This window comes from Erythrolamprus reginae, chromosome 4, assembly GCF_031021105.1.
Source record: "Erythrolamprus reginae isolate rEryReg1 chromosome 4, rEryReg1.hap1, whole genome shotgun sequence".
Lineage (NCBI taxonomy): Eukaryota > Metazoa > Chordata > Lepidosauria > Squamata > Dipsadidae > Erythrolamprus > Erythrolamprus reginae.
Genome location: NC_091953.1, coordinates 98,870,961 through 98,897,315, shown reverse-complemented (window position 1 = coordinate 98,897,315; position 26,355 = coordinate 98,870,961). Strand labels below are relative to the sequence as shown.

The 26,355-nt window shown below is 39.2% G+C and overlaps 2 protein-coding genes across 3 annotated transcripts in view; both read right to left on the bottom strand.

Moving 5' to 3' along the window:
- Nucleotides 1-26,355, bottom strand: part of LOC139166873 (complement factor H-like) — a 1,233,958-nt gene that overhangs the window by 937,950 nt on the left and 269,653 nt on the right. The window lies entirely within an intron of this gene.
- Nucleotides 1,873-23,925, bottom strand: LOC139166868 (acetylserotonin O-methyltransferase-like). Of its 2 annotated transcripts, XM_070751035.1 has the most exons (10): nucleotides 23,791-23,925; nucleotides 19,672-19,894; nucleotides 17,935-18,077; nucleotides 16,598-16,772; nucleotides 15,410-15,539; nucleotides 12,940-13,002; nucleotides 9,631-9,749; nucleotides 8,232-8,372; nucleotides 7,929-8,051; nucleotides 2,169-2,871 (listed from the first exon to the last, which is right to left on the bottom strand). In XM_070751035.1, exons 3-10 carry the CDS (start codon nucleotides 18,004-18,006, stop codon nucleotides 2,663-2,665), a joined length of 1,032 nt encoding a protein of 343 aa, XP_070607136.1. In that variant the 5' UTR covers nucleotides 18,007-18,077; nucleotides 19,672-19,894; nucleotides 23,791-23,925; the 3' UTR covers nucleotides 2,169-2,662. The 2 variants fall into 2 exon arrangements, with proteins under 2 accessions (XP_070607134.1, XP_070607136.1); XM_070751033.1 differs by lacking the exons at nucleotides 19,672-19,894; nucleotides 23,791-23,925 and having other exon boundaries at nucleotides 1,873-2,871; nucleotides 17,935-18,095.

The window sequence follows — 26,355 nt, the reverse complement described above, 5'->3', positions numbered from 1 at the left end:
CAATACATGGACAGTGTGCCCCCTGGATCTAATTCATTTTGATACAATAATGATAATCATAATAATTGTTATATTAATCAAGCTTATATAATCCTTTTGGTAGTTTTCAGTATTTAATACCATTTTTACACTCTAGTCTTTCCCATCAAATTGTTACTTATATATTCCTTACTCTCATAGTAGGATCTCCAGTAATCATAAAGTAACTAGTTATAAAACAGTAAATGTCACAATAATCCTCCAGATGGATGTTATTTTTCTTTTCAAAGAGTTTTTCTAAACTTGTAGGAGTCTGGTATATTCCATTCACCAGTAGATGGCACCCTCAAATTAGATTTTAGCATTGTTTCAAATCTTATAGATATAATTAATCCGAATTTAATTGTTTATGGCAACAAAATCCACTATTCAAGTAATTTCAAAGCAGATAGTCCAGCATGCCTTTCCAAAACAACGCCCACCCAATTTAAAAGTCCAGATTTTCTATGTTTTAAAAAGTTTTTTGCTTTTCTCCCCTTTGTTCTTTTCTTTTGGACCTAGGATTTTTCTCTATGGTATTTCACTGCTTTAAAAAATAGTTCTGAGAGTCTCTTTTTCTGGATTTTCCTCTTTCGTTGTTTCTTTAAAGTTAGGACCTAAATAAAAAGGAATCTTTTTCACCTGCTCTTTTGTGAAGGTGCTCTTGGTTGTTGCTTAAGCAACAACAATTTTCAAACATTCTAGTCTAGATTAGCAGCTCTGAGTCCTCGGAGAGGGGCGGCATATAAATCTAATAAATTATTATTATTATTATTATTATTATTATTATTATTATTATTATTACTACTATTATTATTGTTGTTGTCATTGTCATTGTTGTTATTTAAGATAACTTCAAACATCCCATTCTAGATTATTGTGGTTGTCAATGGGAACTACTTGGTACTCAGTCTTTATTGTGATTACTGCAAACCATGTTTGCTTCTTCCATTGCTTATTGCCTTTCCTACTCATGGAAGAAAGGAAAGCTTCACTAGATGGCTCTTGTGTTGAACAGTCTAGTAGCATTCAACTTTTCCTTTCAGGAATTGATTCCTTCTTTTTATCCCCATACTTTATAAATCTCATTCCACATGAATGCCTTCAATGCCTTGCCCATTATCTTCTTACCACTCAAGCAGATCCTTTCCTTTTTCCCCCCAGCAGAAGGGGTATAAGGTCTGTCTGTCCGTCCGTCCGTCCGTCCATCCATCCATCCAATCTAGGAGACTCTTTATATTGTACCAGTCCCAATCACTTTAAATAGTTTTAGATCCCTATCATCCAGCTAGTATATAAAATTGCAAAGTTATCAACTCCTTGATAACTTTTCCCAGAAATAGGTATCTGAGATTGGTGTATAATTGCACATATCCCTCTCACAAAGAATCATTGATAACCTCTCTTAATCATTGTGATTAATTTAATTTAATCAGCCACAAGACTTAAAAGTGAAGTATGTAATACACCCTGTCAAAATCTCCCAGATCTAGAGAATGGAAAGCATCCAAAATAATGGAAAAATCAGGGTTAAGTTCATTTTATCCCCTCTAAGACTAGAACTCAAGGCAGATCTAATCTCATTGATCTTTTACTTGTTTTCTACCTGGTTGTGATAATAAAACAAAGAATGAGAATAAATTTTCTCAAAGAGGGGAAATAAAAAATAAATTTCAACCATCTGTGTTGGGCCTGGTGCATACTCTGTTTAGAAATAATCTTGTTTCCAGAGAGGTCATTTCTGAACTTTATTGGTATATTGAATGAGGCTTCGTTACAGAATAGTATTGTATGAAAATGTCATAAAGGTACAGTATTTGAACTAGAGATCAGGACACAAATAAAACATTAGCACAGTTTGCAAATTAGTTTATTGACAAATGTAGTACCAATGATGAAACAGAAAAGCTTAAAGAGCAATGGAGTTATAAGCCCCTTTTACAACTTTTGTAAAGTATTTTTAAAAAATTGATGGTTATATCTATAAGTAGCCTATTAATAGGATATAGCGCTAATAAGGATACCTTACTGATTGGGTTAATTAATATGTATTGAAATATATAACAAGGCATATAAAGAATGAGAGAATGTTTTTGAAATTGTTAATTCACCATAGCCATTATCTAAAAATCTTAAATTTCCAGCACTAACTGTTTATTTCCTTGTGGCTAGACTTGAAATCTTACAATTAACATGTTTATTCATCTTGTTAGCCCCTGACCTATTACATTCTCTCTCTGTGTTGCAGAATTTCTAGGGCTTAACTGCATTTTGAATTAGCAAAGCAAGATGTGGTGTTTAGAATCCTGATCCATACCCATCAAATTTTCTCCTATACTTTGTCCTCTGTTTAATGTGTGTAAGAAGATTGTCTTTGTATCTCAGAATGGGAAAAGCTGAAGATTTATAAGGAGATTCATTTTTGTCATGTGATGAGAATTTCCTTTATCCCTTTATTGTCCACAATTGTTTCTCGGCAATTTTACAGCCATGATCAGGGAACTCTAGTTAAGGTGAAACATTGCGTGATATGTACTCTATGGACTGTGGAAGAAGAATAGAATATACCTGTGATTAATAGATCAAGGCTTTGATTACTACAATTTCATCTTAAGCATTGAACAGGAAGGAATCAGGGGCAGCATTATTTTCTTCCTAAAATAGTATGAAAGAGGCTTCCCTTCTTTAACTCAGTTTTTTGAAAACCAGCCTTGCGGAGGAGCACATTAAACTCATTTGCTGACCGTTCTTTCCCTTCAGTGATGACCAATGTTCCCAAGGAGTAGAAGTGGGCCATTAAAGGCCCCCTTTTGTCTTCATCCAGAAGCATTTCCACTATTAAGACACCACCACCTGTTTCAAAATATATTTTTCAGTTATTCAGAGATGAGAAAATGCTACTACAGCCCAATATACTTTTTCATAATGCTTCGAAAATACCTCAATTAATATTATGAATCTTTCATTTCAAATGGTGTTTTTCTATACAGCTTCCACTCACCACATACAAAATAACAGAATAACAGAGTTGGAAAGGACCTTGGAAGTCTTCTAATCCAACCTCCTACTCAGGTGGGAAGCCTTAGACCAGTTCAGACAAATGGTTCTCCAATTTCTTCTTTAAAACTTCCAATTTTGGAGCATTCACAAGTTCTAGAGGCACGTTGTTCCATTAATTTGTCAGGAAATTTCTCCTTAGTTCTGGGTTGTTTCTCTCCTTGATTAATTTCTATCCATTGCTTCTTGTCCTACCCTCAGGTGCTTTAGGGAATAGTTCTTCTTTGTGGCAACCTTTTAAATATTGCAACATTACTATCATGTCACCCTACTCCTTCTTTCTTTAGACATATCCAATCCCAGCAGCTGTCCTTTATATATTTTAGCCTCCAGTCCCCAATCATCTTTGCTGATCTTCTCAGGACTCTTTCTAGTCTCAGCATTTTAAAATATATATTGTGGTGACCAAAACTGGTCTTATGGTCTTACCAAGACATTTTAAAAATGGTCTTACCAAGACTTTTTAAAGTACAGTGATACCTTGTCTTACGAACCCCTCTTCATACAAACTTTTTGTGATACAAACCCGGAGTTTAAGATTTTTTTGCCTCTTCTTCTGAACTATTTTTCACCTTACAAACCCGAGCTGCTGCCACTGGGATGCCCCGCCTCCGGACTTCTGTTGTCAGCAAAAGCGCTGGGATTTCCCTGAGCCTCTCCTTGCTGGGAATCCACACCTCTGGACCTCCGTTGCCACCCAAAGCGCCAGTTCTTGCATTGCTGGGATTTCCCTGAGCCTCCCCTCGCTGGCATTTCCTTCATTTTTGCCAGTGCTGCTTTGAATCCCAGTGAGGGGAGGCTCAGAGAAATCCCAGCAATGCAAGAACAGGCACTTCGTCTGTCAACCGAAGTCCGGAGGTGGGGTTTCCCAGCGAGGGGAGGCTCAGAGAAATCCCAGCACAACAGAAGTCCAGAGGTGGGGTTTCCCAGAGAGGGGAGACTCAGGGAAATCCCAGCACAATGGAAGTCCAGAGGTGGGGTTTCCCAGTGAGGGGAGATTCAGGGAAATCCCAGCAATGCAAGAATGGGCAATTCGGCTGGCAATGGAAGTCCGGAGGTGGGGATTCCAAACGGCGCAAGGCAAAAGGGGTAACTTTTGGGATGGGGTTGCATGCATTATTTGCTTTAACATTGATTCCTATGGGGAAAATTGCTTAGTCTTACGAACTTTTCTACTTATGAACCTGGTCATGGAACGAATTAAGTTCGTAAGATGAGGTATCACTGTAGTATTAATACTTCACATGATTTTGATTCTGTCCATCTATTAATACAACCTAGGACCATAGTTCCCTCTAAGCTGCGCAGTGCGCTATGGCGCAGAGGTTTTTACCTCTCAGCCCGGGAAATTTCAAATTCAGCGCAGAGGACCGACCTCCACACTGGAATTTCAAATGAGAAGTGTTGCTGCTCTACAAACATAGGGCAGCAACAGTTCCTTAAGGAAAGGCGGGAAACAAAAGGGCCAATTGCAGGCCTGCTTTCTTCCCCGCCCCTTAAATCCCGGATTTTCTCCTCCCCGCCCCCCGGCAGCCAAACATTGTTTAGCAGCTGGTGAGTAAGGTAAGAAAATCGTCTTGGGGGGGGGGCTGGGTCTGGCAGTGCAGCTTGCTGCCGGGCCTCTCCTCTAACCATCCGTGGGGTGGGGCACTGGGGTTGGGGGCCACGACCGGTGGCCGTGGAAAGTTAACAGGCCTAGTGGTGCAGCCAGCGCTAGGCCTCTAAGCGTCTGTGGGGGGGGGGGCGACCACGGGCTGTCAAAAGGCAAGCGGCCTAGCCTCTTGCTGCCTGTGGAGGGGGGCGCCGATGCTGAAAGGCAAACAGTGCGCCCCGTCACTGAGGCTTTTGTTGCTCGTGGAGAGGGGGCGCCGATGTCAAAAGGCAAATGGCACGCTCTGTCGTTGAGGCTTTTGCTGCTCCTGGAGGGGTGGGCACTGATGCCGAAAGCCTCAGTGACGTTTGGCTGCCGGGGGGTGGGGAGGAGAAAATCCACCCCCCCTCCAGGAGCAGCAAAAGCCGAAGCGGCGGGGTGCGCCATTTGCCTTTCGGCATCAGCGCCACCCCTCCACGAGCAGCAAAAGCCTCAGCGATGGGGCGCCCCGTTTGCCTTTCGGCTCCATCGCTGAGGCTTTTGCTGCTCGTGGAGGGGAGAGCGCCGATGCTGAAAGCCTCAGCGACGTTTGGCTGCCGGAGGGGCGGGGTGGAGTAAATCCTCCCCCCCTCCAGGAGCAGCAAAAGCCTCAGCGACGGATCGCGCCGTTTGCCTTTCGGCTCCGTCGCTTAGGCTTTTGCTGCTCGTGGAGGGGGGGGTTGGCGGTGCCGATACCAAATGCTTTCCCTCCACGGTGGGGGGTGCAGGGCAGGCGCAGGCAGCCCCAGGAGACAAAGAGGGAATGAGAGAAAGGAAAGAGACAGAAAGGGAGGGAGAGAAAGAAAGAAAGAGTGAGAGATAGAAAGGATAGAGAGACAGAGGGAATGAGAGAAAGGAAAGAGACAGAAAGGGAGGGAGAGAAGGAAAGAGTGAGAGATAGAAAGGATAGAGAGAAAGAGGGAATGAGAGAAAGGAAAGAGACAGAAAGGGAGGGAGAGAAGGAAAATTGAGAGATAGAAAGGATAGAGAGAAAGAGGGAATGAGAGAAAAGAAAGAGAGAAAAAGGGAGGGAGGGAAGGAAAGAGTGAGAGATAGAAAGGATAGAGAGAAAGAGGGAATGAGAGAAAGGAGAGAAAAGGGGAGGGAGAGAAGGAAAGAGTGAGAGATAGAAAGGATAGAGAGAAAGAGGGGATGAGAGAAAGGAAAGAGAGAAAAAGGGAGGGAGAGAAGGAAAGAGTGAGAGATAGAAAGGATAGAGAGAAAGAGGGAATGAGAGAAAAGAAAGAGACAGAAAGGGAGGGAGAGAAGGAAAGAGTGAGAGATAGAAAGGATAGAGAGAAAGAGGTAATGAGAGAAAGGAAAGAGAGAAGGAGAGAGAGAAGGAAAGAGTGAGAGATAGAAAGGATAGAGAGAAAGAGGGAATGAGAGAAAGGAAAGAGACAGAAAGGGAGGGAGAGAAGGAAAATTGAGAGATAGAAAGGATAGAGAGAAAGAGAATGAGAGAAAGGAAATAGAGAAAAAGGGAGGGAGAGAAGGAAAGAGTGAGAGATAGAAAGGATAGAGAGAAAGAGGGAATGAGAAAAAGGAAAGAGTCAGAAAAGGAGGGAGATAAAGAAAGAGTGAGAGATAGAAATGATAGAAAGAGGGAATGAGAAAAAGGAAAGAGACAAAAAAGAAGGGAGATAAAGAAAGAGTGAGAGATAGAAATGATAGAAAGGGAATGAGAAAAATGAAAGAGACAGAAAAGGAGGGAGATAAAGAAAGAGTGAGAGATAGAAATGATAGAAAGAGGGAATGAGAGAAAGAGGAAATGAAGGAGGGAGGGGAAGAAAGTGAGTGATAGAAAGGATAGAAAGAGGGAGGGAGAGAAAGGAAAGAGAGATGAGAGAGGAAGGAGGAGAGAGAAAGAGAGAGAGAAGGGGGAGCGAATTATGGATGTCAGAACTCACGCATGCGTAATAGCGTGCACCCACACTTATTTATTTATTCATTTAGAGTTTTATGCCGCCCAGTCCCGAAGGGACTGCCGCTCAGACACTATACTTTTCCGCCCACACCGGAAAAAAATTAGAGGGAACACTGCCTAGGACTGCATTGACTCTTTTGGCAGCTGTGGCACACTGCTGGCTCATTTTTAAGTCATAGTGGACTTATATTGTCCACTAGAATGCCAAGATCCTTTTCAGAATTACTACTCTTGCAGTTTTCCAAAACTATCTTGTTAATTAAGAGTTGATATTTTGTTGTTTTACTTTTGGGGCAATTTTCTTTCTGCTCAGGTGGGAAGTGCTTGTTTTGCCTAGATGCTGTTGGGCTGCATGAACTACAACCCCAGTTAGCAATCTGAAATTTGTTGGTAATTACAGGTAATTGGCTTGTTTTTATATTCTTCCACCATTACTAATAACAGGCTATTACTTATCAACACAGTCATTTTTACAAACTTAGAAAGATTGCTGAACCGAGGTGGCGCAGTGGGTAGAGTGCAGTACTGCAGGTCATTAAATCTGACTGCTAGATCTGCAGGTCAGCGGTTCAAATCTCATCACCGCCTCAAGGCTGACTCAGCTTTCTATCCTTCCGAGCTGGGTAAAATGAGGACCCGGATTGTGGGGGAAATATAGTGGCTCTGTTATAAAGTGTTATTGCTAACATGTTGTAAGCCGCCCTGAATCTAAGGAGAAGGGCGGCATTAAAAATTGAATAAAATAAATAAATATATTGAATAATCTTTATCTGCCATGGAAGATATATAGTAGATTATGCATGTGCTCAGGTTAAACGTAAATGCTGTTTTATGGCTGGCTAAACTCGGATTTCCTAACACACTGCTCAAATGCTCCACAGTTGTTTTATTGCTATTGAAACAGATATCAATTATAGTGACCCACATATCAATCTACTGCAGTGGAGAAAGCAGCAATAGAGAAATAGCACATTAAGTAATGAGTTAAATGGAAGTAAAGATGTGGCTTAAGTGGCAAATAAATGTACATTTGCATTTCCGAGTTATTATTCTTTTTGCAGATATTGAGAATTAAGAGTATTTGCACTGGACAGCAAGGGGAGAGATTTGGGGTTAGTTCCAGGATTATTAGGTTTGAACAGTTTGAACTGGCACTAAAATGCCAGTTCAAGGCTCAAAAAAGTTGGATCATGAATTTAAAATTATACTAGATTTCAGGAAGCTGAAAACCTGAGCCATATATGAACTCTGCCAGTTTTCTAGCTGATTTAATTTCCGTGATTAAAAAGCACCTACCAGGTTTGCAGGCCTGGTACACTTTGCGTAACATCTGGAAACATTTCTCGTCTGACCAGTCAAGCAGAGTCCTAGCAAAAATGTACAGGTCCGCTTCAGGAAAAGGGTCTTTTAAAAAATCACCTACAAAACATAAGTAAAACCTCATAAAGCACCATGTCTTCCAAATTATTCTGACAGAATAATCTGTTCTTCCTTTCTAAATCACAGCATCCTAATCCAGTCTGCCCTTCTGCCTACTAAAACTTCTTTTGCTTAGAAAGACTTGAGTTCAACCCATTTGGAAGATTGTATCACTTTTACCTGCATGGAAAGTGATCCGGGAGTCTTCTGAAGGCAAACAATGGTCCTTGAAGGCTTCCTCTAGTTTAGGAAGGTCAAAAATGGTCACAGTACATTTTGGGTAGAGTGAAATCAATTCCTTAGCTAAGCCACCAGTGTTTCCTTAAAGAAAGAACAAAATGTAATTCAGTAACTGCAAAACAAACTTTTGTACATGTCCAACTTTTTAAACTGAAGCTACCTGCCTATTATTTCTTTATAGCTGCACATCAGATTAATTGGATTTAATCTAAATCTGCACATCAGATTAATTGGATTTAATTTAAAATAATTTTTAAAAATCAGTCAAACATCTTTCAAACTTGATATGATCTTCATATCATGGTAAATAAATACTAACAGGGGAAAAGGAACAGAGATTGAGCCGATTGTTTCTCAATTTTCATATTGAGAATTCCAAACTATGAAAATTTCTTAGGATAGATGCACTGCATATTCACAATGTCCAGAGAAATGATATTTGATACAAATTGAGCAGGAAGAAAAGCCTGAACATCATCTCAAAGGCCACCAAGTCCTGTAATATCTTCAGTCATGTTTTTTTGCACTCCCAAATGCTCCCCAAAGAAATCCAGTTTTTGGGTCCTTTGTTCATAAGCCTGCTATTCTCTGATTTCAGTTCCTTCCACCTTGGCTAGCACTGCAAAAAGGCAGGAGAAGACTGTTTTCCAAACTGTCTTCTCTTTTTAAACAACTTGGGCCAATTTCTCCACTGATTAGTATCAATTCAAAGTCAATAGTTAACCCACTTTAAAATGGTGGTATTTGCCAAAATTTGGTATTAATATCCCATAGTTATAAGGCAGCGATGGCGAACCTTTTTCCCTTGGGTGCCAAAGGCATGTGTGTATACACTAAAGTGCCTGCACGAGTGCCCACACCCATAGTTCAATGCCTGAGAAGGGCGAAAATTGCCTCCCCTGCCGCTCCTCCCCCAAGACCCTCTGGAGGCCAGAAACAGCCTGTTTCCCAACTTCTAGTGGGCCCAGTAGGTCCATTTTTCATCCTGCCCAGCCTCCAGAGGCTTCCCTGAAGCCTGCGGAGGGCAAAAATGTCATCCCCCATCCCCCCATAGGCCCTCTGGAAGGCAAAATGCCCTCCCAAAGCCTTCGTGTGAGCCAAAAATCAGCTGCCCGGGATGCACATGCGTGCCGGAGCTGACCTAAGGCAACGGCTCACGTGCCGGCAGATATGGCTCCATGTGCCATCTGTGGTACCTGTGCCATAGGTTCGCCATGACTGCTATAAGGTTTTTCCCTTTTCTAATTACAGATGAATGGATTTGTAAAAGAAGCTAAGAACTCAATCAGTCCATTTGCCCAACACATGAAGAAGATGGGTGAGCGCTGTCTGTACTTACCACCCATATCACAAATGAGTGGGAACTGGGACAGGTCAAAGGCAGAAAGCACTTCTTTTCCTAGGACAGGCCAGAGCTCATTCAAAAAACTGGATGAGGTTTGTAACTCTTCCTTTGATCTAGAATTAAAATAAAAACCACAAAATAAACATATCTAAATATAAACGGCTATTGTTATTGTTTTTTATATATCTGTTTATGTTTCAATGGAAAGGAATTTTTTGACATAATGAATTTGGAAGCTTCTCTATGTGATACATGAAACAGTCCTGCCATTTCAATGCACAACATTATAATGTTCTTGAAACAATTCATATAGTTGCAGAATAGTGCTTTGTGTATCAAAAAGAAATGCCTGATCTATTAGACTTGTCCCAACAATAGCCAGTGCCATAAAAGACAGGTTGAATATGATGATAATGATGGGTCAAAAGCATATGACAGAGCTATGGACTCCTCCCCCAAGATGACATACTTCTTTTTCTCCTGCCAATGAACAGCTGATCCGAACTCCCCCCCCGCCCCCCCAAAAGCTGGTTATTTGGTGGCTTTGCTCTCTGTTTTTTGAAGGACAGACTAAGAAAGACCCAAGAAGACCTTCAGACAGGGTTGGGTTCCTCCCAGTTTGGACTGGTTCGCCCGAATCGGTACCAACTTGCTGATAATGTCATAATGACATCACCAAAACAGAATGGTTGGTTCTGGCACCATCTTTTTTTTTAAAAAAAATTAATATTATTTATTTTTTATTTTTACTTCTGAGCATGTGCAGAAGCTTAGTTCCAACACTGCATGTGGTCGCCATTTTTTTCCTGACTTTGCTTTTTTCCTTCGGATTTTTTGTTACCTGCCCATGCAGGTAAGTTGGAACCCACCTCCGCCTTCAAGTGATCATACACCTTTGAAGAAGAAGGTATGGTCAAAATTCTTAATTTTGGAAGGCTTGGTCTCTCAATTCCTTCCAGCTGTTCATTTTTCTCAAGCAAGTCTGAGTTTTAATTGTTCTTTTTAAAGCTTTACTATGATTTATGACTAGTTGATTTCTAACCTATTTTATTACCCCTTGCTGGACTTTTTTTGTCGTTTCAGTATTTACTATTAAATTCCAAATTACTTTCATTTTAGCTGTAAAGAGGTTTGTGATGAAAAAATTTTTTTTTGGGGGGGGAGTGAAAGCTATCCAATTGAGTTTGTATTTACACAGGATTATACAATGGTATCTCTACCTAAGAATGCCTCTACTTACGAACTTTTCTAGATAAGAACCTGGTGTTCAAGATTTTTCTGCCTCTTCTCAAGAATCATTTTCCATTTACAAACCCGAGCCTCCGAAACTGTAACCGGAAAAGGCAGGGAGAAGCCTCCGTGGGGCCTCTCTAGGAATCTCCTGGGAGGAAACAGGGCTGGGAAAAGTGCAGAGAAGCCTCTGTGGTGCCTCTCTAGGAATCTCCTGGGAGGAAACAGGGCCTCCACCCTCCCTGTGGTTTCCCCAATCGCACACATTATTTGCTTTTACATTGATTCCTATGGGGAAAATTGCTTCTTCTTACAAACTTTTCTACTTAAGAACCTGGTCATGGAATTAATTAAGTTCGTAAGTAGAGGTACCACTGTATTATAAATTTTGCTCTTTCTAGCTTTTTTTTAAAAAAAATGTTAATATTTTGTTTCTTGATTTTTTTATGGGAAAATTCCTCTTTCTTTAATCATTTTGTATTCTGGGTGGGGGGAACCTTTCCTTGTGGACACTGGGCTTTATCTGATATGTTTCTCTTATCTTTAAAGAAAGAACAGTGAAAGAACAGTGATTTCTGAAATGTTTCAAAAAGGAGATAAGATTTTCTGGGAAGCATTTGAAAAAAAAGTCCTTTTACTTGCAGGCTTTATTTGAATTGTTAATACAATTTCTCTGAAAATATGACATAACCCGAAAACAAGCCCTAGCCCAATTTTCATACCTGCGCCTAATATAAACCTTACCCCCACAATAAGCCCTAGTAAAGCCCCGCCCATTCCATCCCATCATCTGGTTATACAAGATAGAGTCCTTGGAGAATGGTGACATAGAAATCCAATTAATAAATGCATATGTATTAAAATAAAGCTAGGATGGTGGGGGTGCAGTTGCCTAATGCGCCCTACAGCTGCTTAACTTCATAGTATCGGACAAGAATATCTCCGGGATCGCCTTCTGTCGCACGAATCCCAGCGACTGATTGGCCTTTGATGGGTCCCGTCAACGAAACAATGTCATCTGGTGGGCCCCAGGGGAAGAGCCTTCTCTGTGGCAGCCCCGACCCTCTGGAATCAACTCCCCCCCAGAGATCAGGACTGCCCCACCCTCCTTGCCTTTCACAATCTCCTTAAAACCCACCTCTGCCATCAGGCATGGGGAAATTGATTCCCGTGGCCGTTCCATTTTATGTATGGTTTGTCTGCGATGTATGACTGTTTTAGTATTAAGGGTTTTAAACTGTTTTTTTTTAAAGTATTGGATTTGTACTGTGTTTTGTTGTTGTGAGCCGCTCTGAGTCTCCGGAGAGGGGCGGCATACATATCTAATAAATAATAATAATTAACTTAGGACCTTCCACGCTGTAACACCTGTTGTACTGTTGACTGACTTCTACAGCCACTCATCACACCGGTGTTACTACATGTGATAGTGGCAGTATACTACAACCGGCCCATCCCACCGGTGTTGCTGCTCATGGCAGGAGGCCACATGGCTGATGGTGCTGGTGTTGCTTCTCGCGAATGCAATGGTATAATATGTCATGCTATGTCCTGCTGTGAGCTGCGACCCTGGTGCGATGAGCCACATAGCCTCCTGCCACGAGCAATGATACCAGTGGGATATGCCACTGTGACGACCCCAGCATGATGTCCCACATGGCATCTGGCTGCAAAGAGCCATGAGCAGCTGTAGAAGAAGTCGGGCAGCGGTATGACTGGTGTTACCACCTGGCTGTGGTCCTAAGGTAAACGAATAAGACATCCTCCCAAAATAAGACCTGGTACTTAATTTGGGACCCCCCCCCCCAAAAAAAAAGACTGGGTCATATTTTCAGAGAAGCAAGGTATTAATTTTTTTTTTAGATTTTGTATTTTATTATTCTAAATAAAATTTTAAAAATTGTAGAAAAGAATGACAGAAAAACTAACTCCTCCCAGAGATCAGGACTACCCCCACCCTCATTGCCTTTCGCAAACTCCTTAAAACTTAAAAAATTGCAAAGATTGATCATATTGATTAGTTGCCCATGAAACAATTTATTTAATGATCAGTCTTTAAAATTTTAAAGTTACCTGTAAATGACGTCAAAAATGCTGGGAGAGCCATACATTGATGAAATCTGATTTTTTCCTTGCCTAGAAGAATTTTTAAAAAGTTAGAAAGGAACAAGAAAATCATCCTGGCATTATGAAGCCAGTTCTCTTTCATTTTCTCAAGTACAATTCATTGCAATCTGGTAATTTCATTAAAAAGGTAGCAGTATAGAAGTTTGTTCGGTTCTTTTAATGTTTTTGCTTTAAAGTAAGTTTCAGGAGCAGTTTCAGTTCTTCAGGTTTATGAATTCACTGTTGATGGATCTGTAAGGGGGAAAAAAATCACCCCAAATCTTTTTGTTTTAAGATGAACTTCGGACCACATTAGGTCAAATAGAGTGCTGTTCTTAAGTCAAGAGGTTCCTTTCATTGTTGAGTTGTGAACAGAGATGGTCATTCTAGTAATTGACAAACAAGTCTGGGGAGGCCTATCTGATGAAGACTGGAGTGATATACAGGTAGTCCTCAGGTTACAACCATTTGTTTACCAACCATTCAAAATTACAACAGTATTGAATGACTGGTCCTTGGACTTCCAGCCATTGCAGAATCTATGCAGCGATCATAATTTCTGATGTTTCCTGTCAGCTTTCTGCAAGCAAAGTCAATGGGAAAGCTGGCAGGAAGTTATAAATTGTGATCACATAGACTGTTGCTTAATGGTCGGTGCACTTCTCACACAATTATGGCAACTGAGATGGCTAGAATTACAATTGCTAAGCTGTAGGGTCACATAACATCATGCGTTATGATTGCATCAATTAGTGATGGAAAATTCTGTCCGGATATATAGAGCTACACATCAGGACTTATATCAGAATTTATAGTGTGGCAATTTAGGAACCAGTGCAGAGAAATAACGAAGACACTTTTGTATAAAACAGTAGTAAACAGTTTTACTCTTCAGTGCATTCAAAATAACTTCTGTCTTAGTCATCTATTTACAGTAACAAACTTTTCTTTAACTATATGCAGTAAAGCTTACTTAAATGTAGATATTAAACCAATATAGGCTTTTCCATGTCAACACTACAGCTCTAACTCAATAATTAACTTACGCCCAAAACTGCTCCAGCCAGCCAACTAACAGTATTACCACCACCAACAGCAACAGCCAACAGCTAACAGCTAACAATAATTGTAAAGTTGCTTTGCATTTTATAACGCTCTGGCCCAATCAGGTTGTAGTTTACACAATATGACTCAGCATTCATTACTGTTTAACATGCTTCTTTTACCTATATGGTAACATAATGGAATATCATTTAGGATTGAACTAACCCTTGACAAATTCAGTCCTAATTGCTTATGGAACTTGAACATCACCTGTAACAGGAATAGCTTGGCATTTTCATATTTCAAGAACTGTGTAACACTCAAAAAAGTTTTATGTTTATATTGATTTCTGCTCTTTGACTTTTTATTGCTTAGATATTATTTAAATTTTTGCCTTTGCAACTGCTGCTTTTCATTTTATTTTAACTTAAATATTCATCTTGCGATCTAAAGTAAAGGATGGGTTCCTCCCAGTTTGGACAGGTTCACCTGAACTGGTAGCAACCTGCTGGTGATGTCACAATGACATCACAGAATTGGTTGGTGCCGGTCCATGGGTATCACCCTTTTTTTTATTTTGGGGGATTTTGGGGGGGGTGGGTGGGTTAAAAATCCCCCCCATCCCCCCCCCTTTCACAGAGTTTCAAGCACTATGCATGCATTGCCATCTTGTTTTGAGCTGGGTTTTTTTTAAAAAAAATTTTTTTGCCACTGCGCATGTGTGCATGCCCATGAGGCACAACCACACGGTGCGGGAGGAAGTGAACCAGCAGCGAGGTAAGTTAGAAGTCACCCTTGTCTAAATTACAGTTATAACTAATCTTTGGAAATTGTTTTTATAGGCAGAATCCTCTAATAGTTACTAATGTTTTGATATAAATTATGTTCTGGTCCAAGCTTAGAAACAACTGAGCTAAATATTTTTTTAGTCTATCATTTTATTCATTTAAAGTTATTGACTTTGCATTCAGTATAAATAACTTGCAAAAATATCATTTAAAAACATGTTATTAAAATATCAGTGTTTTCATAGTTTATATTTCTTTGAAAAAATAACTGAATATTGTTAAATCCATGACAATTTCTTAAAACATTATTCAAGTCAATTACTCCTCCTATTTACAAGTTACCTATCAATCATAAACTTTAATCTCAGTTTTCATCTTAATGAAATGACTACATAGCATGACTCCAAAAGTTGGCTTTTCTAGCTTTTATTATAAGAGGTTGGATTTCTGTTCCAGAAACCCTCGTGCCAAGCCTTTTAATAATGGAATCAATTAAAATATATGGAAAATTGTCAGGAGCAACATCAAGTAAGTAACATAATATAAGATGCCCTTTCATTATCTTTATTTATTCTAGTACACTAGTCTGGTGCTGGTCTGTTTACCTCACAGCATCTGGCAAATGTTGCATTAATGGATAAATAACTTCAGAATAGAACTTTATGGAATAATACTGAGACTTTGGGCTGGATTTGACCAGGTAAAGATTGGTGAAATCTGTGTTTCCATAAAGATCTAAAAAAAGAAACAAAAATTAAGGTATGTTGTAACTATCTTTCAATTTACTAGAATGATACTTGCAAGATAGCCTTAAACTACTTCTTTAAAAACAAATTATGTTGCATTTATGTCAAGCCTATGACAATGTTATGAGAGCCAGTTTGGTGTAATTATGAAGGTACCAGGGTTGAAGATTGGAGAGAGTAAGTTCATGCCCCACATTACACACAAAGCTGTCAATTAGCAAAGGAACTGTGGATGTAATAATCTGTGATCAGCAGGAAGAGGGTGATTGTGATCCCGCTGTATAGAGCACTGGTGAGACCACATTTGGAATACTGTATTCAGTTCTGGAGACCTCACCTACAAAAAGATATTGACAAAATTGAACAGGTCCAAAGACGGGCTACAAAAATGGTGGAAGGTCTTAAGCATAAAAAGTATCAGGAAAGACTTATTTCAGAGGGAGGGAGAATACTTTTTTCATACTGGAACTGATGAGAAAAAAGACACATTCCCTTTAACTCTTAATGAAATACATCCAAGGCTGTGGTTAGCAAGACTTAAAGAGGGGCTGGCCATTAGATGTGTAGCAGTCATTTGGCCAAATGCAATGGCTGGTCCCCCCTCCCCCCAAAAAAATATTAGAATGGGGATTTGGATATAATTTTATTTTGGAAATCAGTTCAATCCCATTATACAACAGTAACACAATTTGGAAATAAAGTTGATTTTGTTTTGTTTTGAAAAAGAGGAGGGACACCATCTCAAAATGCCCCCCTTTTTTGCTGTTCTGATTTATATCTTTGCAACTGAATTTAAAACTTTAGGAAGAGCAAAAATGTGTTGTGAAGCAGACTAGACCAAATGTCAACGACGGCAATAATGGATTCAACACATACAAACACATACACAAACCCAGTTACTACACACTGTGCCAGCTTTCTGGCCTGTGGTTCCCCATCTACTAATTCTTGGATCTGTCAAACGCAACAGATGCAGCCACGTATTGCCTTACTATTATGGAACAATTGTTGGCCATTGCAGTTGCTTCTTGCTCTTCACAGGATTACCTTTGCCATCCTTCCATTCCAGTGTCAGGAGCTTTAATCCCGCACAGAACTCCAGCAGCCTCTGTATCCCAATGAGGCTGGTCTTCAAGTTATCAGCCAAAGTCATGGAGGACAGAAGCTCTCCTGACTCTTTCAGCAGATCAAAAATGCCCAACTCACAGGCAGTTGAAATGACCTACAAAGAAAAGGAAGATAGGATGGAAAACAGTGGCATTCCTTTCGGTTCCATCCAACAATCATAAAACCTATTTGTAATATTACTGAAGAAGGAATCAAGCATCCCTACACATGTTAACCAGCACCTATAAAATACCAGTGTTTCTTTCTTATACAGTTCTGGGCTTTGCTCAACTTATTTATAGACATATTCAGGCAAGCTTATTCAGGAAAAACACACACACACACACACACACACACACACACACACACACACACAGATTTAGAGTTTGAGCAAGTGAAAGAAACTGATAAAATGGCCAAGAAATTTTGGTTATACAGTACTATAGTCTTAGATAAATAGCAACAACCTTGGGGAAGAAATTACAAATTAATGATGGCAACAGCATATAAAGTAAATATGTACAAAATGGCACATGTCACCAGAAAGAATAGCTGAAATGTGGTTTTTCTTCTTCTTCTTCTTCTTCTTCTTCTTCTTCTTCTTCTTCTTCTTCTTCTTCTTCTTCTTATTATTATTATTATTATTAGTAGTAGTAGTAGTAGTAGTATTTATTAGATTTATATGCTGCCCCTCTCTGGAGACTCGGTGGTGGATATGTGCAGAGGCCAAAGAATATTGGAGTAGGATTCAAACATGGATGGAAAAATGTTGAAACAAAGTATAGAACTATAACCAGGGACCCTCCTTTGGGGTATTTTACCAGAAATATTTAACAAGGAAGATACATATTTAATTATTCATGTGATTACAGCAGCTAGACTTGCATTTGCACAAAAATGAAAAGCAACAAAAATATCTTCTGAAGAAGTGATTAAGAAAACCTTGGACTGTGCAGAGATGAATGGACTGACAATGAAAATTAAAGACAAGAAAGACACAGAATATTACAATATATGGATGAAATTTTATGATTGAATAGAAAATAACAGACTGATGAATAGTAATATATATAGATGCAAAAAAGAATATTGATTTAAGAATGATTGGATAAAATGTATAATTGTGTATATTATTGATATATTTTAAGGTATATGCATTGATATGTATATGGAAATTGTGGGGGGGGGGAAATAAACACATTTATAAAAAAAGAAATGGAGGGTCGTTTCTAGTTTCAAAGTTAAGATGTAATATTTTCAAGTATTGCCCATCTTACCTTGAAAGTTATAAATGAATGCTGGTATTTAAAAAATGTTAGAAAAGAGTTGGTTTCTTCTGTTGAACTCATTGTTCTTGGCTTCGCTGGTTGATCCAAAAGGTCACTTCTTCAGCCAAGCTTGTTATTCCTGTGTGTAAAAACTGAAAAATATAGATGCTCTTTAGATGTTCCAGGGCAAAGGATATAAATCATTGTTAATGACAAAACAAGAGTACAGAAGGTCTTAAAAAGTCTTTTAGCAATTACTCCTGAATAAGTTTAGCTGTCCCAGCATTAAAGGACAGGAAACTCATGAAAAGTAGAAACAAGAAATGGAAGGTTACTTCGATCCCCACTGTTAAGTTCTGGGACTGAAGAGGCTTGAGACAGACTTGCCAAATGCAGCTCTTTATTGCAGTAACAAGTAAGATCCAGCAAAGGGCCGGGTTGACACCTCTCCCTTTTATACAGAGCAGTCAGATGGCTTAACCAATTAACAGGTTCCATTTTCTCACTTTAATAGTAGACCTTGGAGTAACAGCCATAATGGACAAATGGCTACAAAAATTTCTGGAGTTGACTTGTTTGATCAAGGCAGTAAAATTTACAAATACTTTTCTTTCTACTTTGAAACTGCTTTGGGACTTTGTGATTGATTAGAAAGATTTGTTGATATAGAAATGACTAGTTAACATGATTATGTAAAAGTAAAAAGTTGTGGTTTGATGTCAATGCCTAATTCTACCTCACCAAAGGGAGTCGGGAGTCTGCCTTTTTTTCCCTTTCCCCCCTTTTCTTTCCTTCAATTTTCTTCTCCCCTTTTCCTTCCCTGTTTTCCCTACTATTTACTTTTGTATTTTCTTTGTATGCTATATCATAAAATAATAAAAAATTATTAAAATGTAAAGAAAAGCAGGAAATGAGGAATAGGAGTAAATGACTGACTTGTGCTTAGGTGCAGCTACCGTTGGCACACTGTAAGAAAAATATGCATATACACCAAGACAAATTCCTTGTGTGTCAAATCACACTTGGCCAATAAAAAATGATTTTATTCTACTCTACTTTACTCTACTCATCACCCATCTCCTCCTGCAAATGACTGTGTGACTGTAACATTGTTGCTTGTATCCTTACAATTTATATTGACTGGTTCCTAATATGATTTGATTGCTTATTTGTACCTGGACTATCATTAAGTGTAGTACCTTATATTCTTGATGAACCTTTCTTTTATTTTATGTACACTGAGAGCATGTGCACCAAGATGAATTCCTTGTGTCCAATTACAATTGGCCAATAAAATTCTATTCTATTCTATTCTATTCTAATGTACCTTAACCTCTAAGAAAGAATTTTAAAGGCCCTTTACCCAAGACTCAATTTATTAAAATAACACTAAAATACTACTATAATTAGTATATGCATACACTGCAGAAAACGTGCAAACATTTACTACCGACGTTTTTAAAAAAATCAGATTTATTTTTCAAATTGAATACGTATTACTTAACTAGAATCAGAATGGGGAAATTCTAGAAATTAAATATTTTTATTTGCCATTTTCCTCTTTTTTCATGATTATTACAAGTTTTAATTTGTAGATGCTAATGATTTCTATAAAGTTCTTGGCAAAGGTTATATATTCTGTACAAAGGAAAAGCCATAAAAAACTGGATAAAACATCCTAGATTAGTAACTTTTTGCAGATAATACAGTCCATGCTTCACAGACAGAAAGTACTGCAAGTCTTACCTGCACGACAGCTGAGCAGATGAGATTCTAAGTCAGTCTTTCAAGTGACAATTTCATGAGATGCTCAAGATAAATCTCAGTATCAGACAAAGGAACAGAAGTCAGAGCTTGGTTATATATATGCAGGATATAGGAGTGTTTCCAGGAGTTGCTTAATTTACCTGCCAAGACAATTCTGATCCTGCCACCTCTTCATTGTAATTCTTGGCAAAGGTGATCTATTCTGTACAAAGGAAAAGCCATGAAAAACTGGATAGAACATCTCAGATTAGTAGCTTTTTGCAATTATAGCAGTGGAAGTGATGTGCTGGTGCCTGGAGGCTGTTAGGGTCTGGATGGGTGTCAACAGACTCAATCTCAACCCTGATATGATGGAGTGGCTGTGGGTTTTGCCTCCCAAGGACAATTTCATCTGTTCATCCATCACCCTGGGGGTGGAATTACTGACCCCCTCAGAGAGGGTCTGCAACTTGGGCATCCTCCTCGATCCACAGCTAACATTAGAGGACCATCTTTCAGCTGTGGCGAGAGGGGTGTTTGCCCAGGTTCACCTGGTGGACCAGTTGCAGCCCTACCTGGACCGGGAGTCACTGCTCACAGTCACTCATGCCCTCATCACCTCGAGGTTCGGCTACTGTAATGCTCTCTACATGGGGCTACCTTTGAAGAGTGTTTGGAAACTTCAGATCGTGCAGAATGCAGCTGCAAGAGCAATAATGGGCTTTCCCAGGTATGCCCATGTTACACCAACACTCCGCCACCTGCACTGGTTGCCGATCAGTTTCCGGTCACAATTCAAAGTGTTGGTTATGACCTATAAAGCCCTTTATGGCATCGAACCAGAATATCTCCGGGACCGCCTTCTGCCACACGAATCCCAGCGACAGGTTAGGTCCCACAGAGTTGGCCTTCTGTGGGTCCCGTTGATGAAATTATTTATTTATTTATTTATTTATTATTTTTTATTTATTTATTTTACTTACTTACTTACTTACTTACTTATTTACTTATTTACTTATTTACTTATTTACTTATTGGATTTGTATGCCACCCCTCTCCGCAGACTCGGGGTGGCTGGTGGGGCCCAGGGGAAGAGCCTTCCCTGTGGCAGCCCCGACTCTCTGGAATCAACTCCCCCCAGAGATTAGGATTGCCCCTACCCTCTTTGCCTTTTGCAAACTCCTTAAAATCCACCTCTGCTGTCAGGCATGGGGAAATTGATTCCCCTGGGCCGTTTCCATTTTATGTATGGTTTGTCTGAGATGTATGACTGTTTTTTATATCAAGGGGTTTTAAATTGTTTTTAGCTATTGGATTTGTACTGTTTTCTTGTTGTGAGCTGCTCTGAGTCTTCAGAGTGGGGCGGCATACAAATCTAATTAATAATAATAATAATAATAATAATAATAATAATAATAATAATAATACAATCCATGTTTCTTGCCTTTCTAATAGCTGTGTGACTGTGTGACTTTGCTGACTCATTTTAATTTGCATTCTTTTCACAGGATACAAGTGACAAACCCAGGTCTTCCCTATCTTATACATGTTCTTTTCTTTCTTTTCTGACACAGAAAACATTTTACATTTTTCTTCATTCAGTTCCATTGTATTTTATTCCAATTAACTCTATCTTGCCAAAGTGAATCTTTGCCATCTTCATGTCTTCTCCTCACAAAACATAAAGTACCATTCCATTATTCTTTATTAACCCCAATTCTTCATCTATCCAATCCATATTCTGGAAGAAGAATAGAATAAAATAGAGATACACAACTCCCAGGCCTCAGCCCTGTATGGACTATTGCTCATTTGGAACCAGACCATAAATATGTGTAGCTCCACTTGCACTAGTAGCTGACATGTGTGGCTACCGCTTGCATGGGACCATCCCAAGGATGGGTTCCTCCCAGTTTGGGCCGGTAGCGACCTGCTGGTGATGTCATGATGACATCATTGAACCAGATCTGTTGGTGCTGGTCCATAGGCATCATCATACTTTCTCTTTTTTTTATTTTTTATTTTTCTTCTTCTTCTGAGCATATGCAGAATCTGAGTTTCTGGCACTGTGCATGTGGTCACCATCTTGTTTTCTACTTTCTTTAAAAAAAAAATTATTTGTTTTTTGAATTTTTGAATTTTATTTTTCTTCTGAACATGTGCAGAAACTGAGTTTCCAGCACTGTGCATGCAGTCACCATCTTGTTTTTTGCTTCAATTTTTTTGAATTTCTTTGAATTTCTTTTTTTCTTTTTTTAAATTTTATTTTTCTTCTGAGCATGTGCAGAAGTTGAGTTTCCAGCACTATGCATGTGGTCACCATCTTGAGGAAGCAAACTAGCAGCGAGGTACTGTAAGTTAACCCTGCTTGGGTCGCCTCAATTTTTCAGTCCCATAAAGGGCTGTATTGTCAATGCATGAGCAGAGTAATCATGACAGTGATTGCTGGAACTTCCTCTTCAGCATGGAATGGGAAGAAATCAGGGGCAATTCTATTTTCTTCCGAGAGTAATATCAAAGACGTTTCCTTTCTTTAACTCAACTTCTTGGAAACCAGCTTTGCAGAGGAGAACGTTCAACTCAGTTGCTGATTATTCTTTCCCTTCAGTGAAGAGCAACATTAGCAAGGTATCGGTGTGGAGCGGAGAAAGCCCCTCCTGTCTTCAACAAGAAGCTATCCCACTATTATGACAGCACTACCTGTTTCAAAATATGTTTCAATGATTTAGAGGTGAGAAATGCTACTACCTCTTTCAACAGCCCAAGGAATATTGTACAATATTTTGAACATATCCCAATTTATGTTAAGAATACTTCTTTCAGATATGATATATTCATTCCAGCCAATGGTCAACCCAGAGAAATTTATTGCTTCTCATATTCTTTCATTATGTATTACATCAATTAAGTCAATTTTACAGCAAGTGTAGGAAGATTGCTGACATATTTCTAGGCAGTAGAAGTAGCAAAGTGCCCCAGTGCTATTAGTTATCCCTTTCATGGTGCTGACATTAAAATACAAATGAATCAGAGCTTCACAACAGACAACCTTTGGATTATAGAGCAGAGGTAGCTTCATATTTATTTTTTGTCTGTCTGTCTGTCTGTCTGTCTGTCTGTCTGTCTGTCTGTCTGTCTGCCTGCCTACCTACCTATTTATTCATCTACAGTGATACCTCATCTTACAAACGCCTCATCATACAAACTTTTTGAGATACAAACCCGGGGTTTAAGATTTTTTTGCCTCTTCTTACAAACTATTTTTCACCTTACAAACTCACCGTCGCCGCTGGGATGCCCCGCCTCCGGACTTCCGTTGCCAGAGAAGCACCCATTTCTGCGCTGCTGGGATTCCCCCGAGGCTCCTCTCCATGGGAAACCCCACCTCTGGACTTCCGTTGCCAGAGAAGCACCCGTTTTTGCACTGCTGGGATTCCTCTGAGGCTCCTCTCCATGGGAAACCCCACCTCTGGACTTCTGTTGCCAGCGAAGCACTTGTTTTTGCGATGCTGGGATTCCCCTGCAGCATTGCAAAAACACAGAAGTCCAGAGGTGGGGTTTCCTATGGAGGGGAGCCTCAGGGGAATCCCAGCAGTGCAAAAACGGGCGCTTTGGCTGGCAAAAGGGGTGAATTTTGGGCTTGCACGCATTAATCGCTTTTCCATTGATTCCTATGGGAAACATTGTTTTGTCTTACAAACTTTTCACCTTAAGAACCTTGTCCCAGAACCAATTAAGTTTGTAAGACAAGGTATCACTGTATATGTATTTGCTTGCTGGCTTACTTACTTATTTTTACAAAGAACACAAGGCATATCCATATTTCTACTCACTTTAATTCAGTGTTTCCCAACCTTGGGAACTTGAAGATATTTGGACTTCAACTCCAAGAATTCCCCAGCCAGCAAATGCTTGCTGGGGAATTCTGGGAGTTGAAGTCCAGATATCTTCAAGTTCCCAAGGTTGGGAAACACTGCTTTAATTTGCCTCTTTTTCACATGTAATATTACAAACCAGGTCCCCTCTATTAAATATATGTCCCTTTATTTTCTTTTTCTTTTCTATAACCCAGAGACATAATTTTACATTTTTGTTCATGTTCACTTAACTTTGCCTTACCAAAGAAAACCCTTGACATCCTCATGTATTCTCTCCACGAAACATAAATCCACCATGCTATTGTTCTTTATTAATCCATTTCTTCATTTATCAAATCCATATTTTGTAGAGGCTGGAAGAAGAGTAGAAACCAGAAAGGTTGGGGAATGCTGAAATAGAATCTACCTGTAATCACTAATTAAGACATTGATTGATGGAACTTTCTCTTCAACATTGAACAGGAAAAAAAAAAAGAGGGACAATGCTATTTTCTTCTTAGGATAATATGAATGAGCCCCCCCCCCTTAACTTTGTGGAAACCAGCTTTGTATTAATATACATTAAACTCGGTTTCTGACTGTTCTTTCCCTTCAGTGAAGAGCAACATTAACAAGGAGTAGGTGTGGTCTGTGAAAGCCCCTCCATTGTCTTCATCAAAAAGCAATTCCACTATTACCACAGCATTACCTATTTCAAAATATATTTCAATGATTTAGAGGTGAGAAAGCGCTATTACTTATTTCAACAGCCCAATGAACATTGCACAAAGTTTTGAACATATAACCACAAAAAGAATTATGGCACCATATTAGTTTGTTATGTAAATGATACTGAGAATTTTCTTCTTTTTTTAGTAGCTAGCTTTCTGATTTCTGTGCTGTCTTCCTGGGCGGATTTTAGTTTTTCTATGGCGGCCAAGGCTACCAGACCTAGGTCTAGCACTGGGAATGTTTGGCTGATTGTGTGTAATTTGCTGCAAATACAGTCCATAAATTTAAGTTATCTCTTCCCATGTACTCTTACATATAAGCTAAATAAGAATGCATTATGGAAGTAGTAGATCTTGCTGGCATATGCCGTATTCTATCTAGAGTATCCAGCCTCTATTTGAAGACTTAGGGAGAAGTCTTATTAGTTACACCTTTTGTAGCAGATAAATTGAAATACAAATGAATTGGAGTACACAACAAGCTCTTTGGTTTATAGAACAGTATAGTAGCTTTATATTTATTTATTTATTATTTTTGCAAAGAACTCAAACATATCCAACAAACTTCCTATTTTTCCCATCAGAACAACACCGTGAAATGGTTTGAGTAAGTGAGTGAGAAAATTACCCTAAAGGCACCCAGCCATCATTCAGAGCTAAACTGGGATTAGAACCCATGCTCTTGTTTTTTTAGTCTGGTGTCTTAATCACTGGATCAAACTGGCTGGATCAAACTGCTTGAATCATTCTGGAATAACAGCCATTCCAGAATTGCAGCTAAATTAGATATTTGAAGTTTAAGGTTCAGAAAAGTTGGATGGCAAATCTGAAATCATTGGGATCCTTCTAGGATTATATCCCAGAGTTCTGACTGAACTCGCATATGTTATCTCAGTACCAATGTAACATAACTTTAAAAAATTCTGGAGCACCAAAAAACTACCTGAGGATTGGAAAAGAGCTGATGTGGTTCCCATCTACAAAAATGAGGGAAAGAAACCAGACCCAGGAAACTAAAGATCAATCAACCCAGCTAACCCAGCTTGGTAGATATTGGAAAATATAATTGTTAGTACAGGAGTACATGTGTGTTAGGGTTTGCCATTGTAAACTGCATTTTATAAACTGTACCAAACTTGTACTGTCACTGTAAATGTTACAGTTGCTACTGTAAAACTGTACTGTCACTTAAAGAGTTAACATGTACTTGAAGGGTTAATATTCAAGTCTATTTCGTCACTTCCTCATTGAAGCTATAAAAGCTCATTACTTTGCTCTGTCACTTCCTTTACTTTACTTTTGCCTGAGACGGGGGAGTTGTTTTTCTAAGCTCCGTGCTTGTATTAGCTTCGTGCTTTATCTTTATTGTATTTTAGCTTCGTGTATTTTAGCTTCGTGCTTGTTATCTATATTGTTTTGCTTTGTGCTCTAATCTTATAATTGCTCAGTGCATATTATTCTGTATTTGCTACATGCTTATTCTGGATTGTTTATATTTTGTTTATATGTAAATAATACTTATTTAACTAAGTCTTTATTCACACATCCACGCTCTGTTAAAATTCTCTGCTCGGTATTGTTGAAGGTTTCATAGCATAGCTAACTGAGACAAGCCAACAATAATAAAAAAACCCAAATCTCTGAATATCTAGAAACAAATACAGTTATAAGTAGTAGCCAGCGCAAGTTTGTTAAAAACAGATCATATATTAGCAGATCAGTGAAATTCTGTGGATATAATATATTTGAACTTTAACAAGGCATTCGACAAAGTAGACCACAACCTACTTCTTGGTAAACTAGAAAAATGGGGGTTAGGCACAGTGAAGGGCTACCAAATTTTTTACTACCATATTGTGGGCATGGCTTACGCATTTTCTTTCAACATCTTTCAATGCAAATTGGGTGCTCCTGTGTGGAGCTCCATTTTTCCTACCCCGCTGCGTTCCCCCCCCCCCACCGGTCCGGGCAGTAACCCATCCCTGGATAGACAGCATCACCATCAGATGGATCTGTAACTGGCTGACAAATCATATTCAATGAGCAGTCCTTAATGGTACAACATCTACATGGAGCAAAGTGAGCAGTGGGGTACC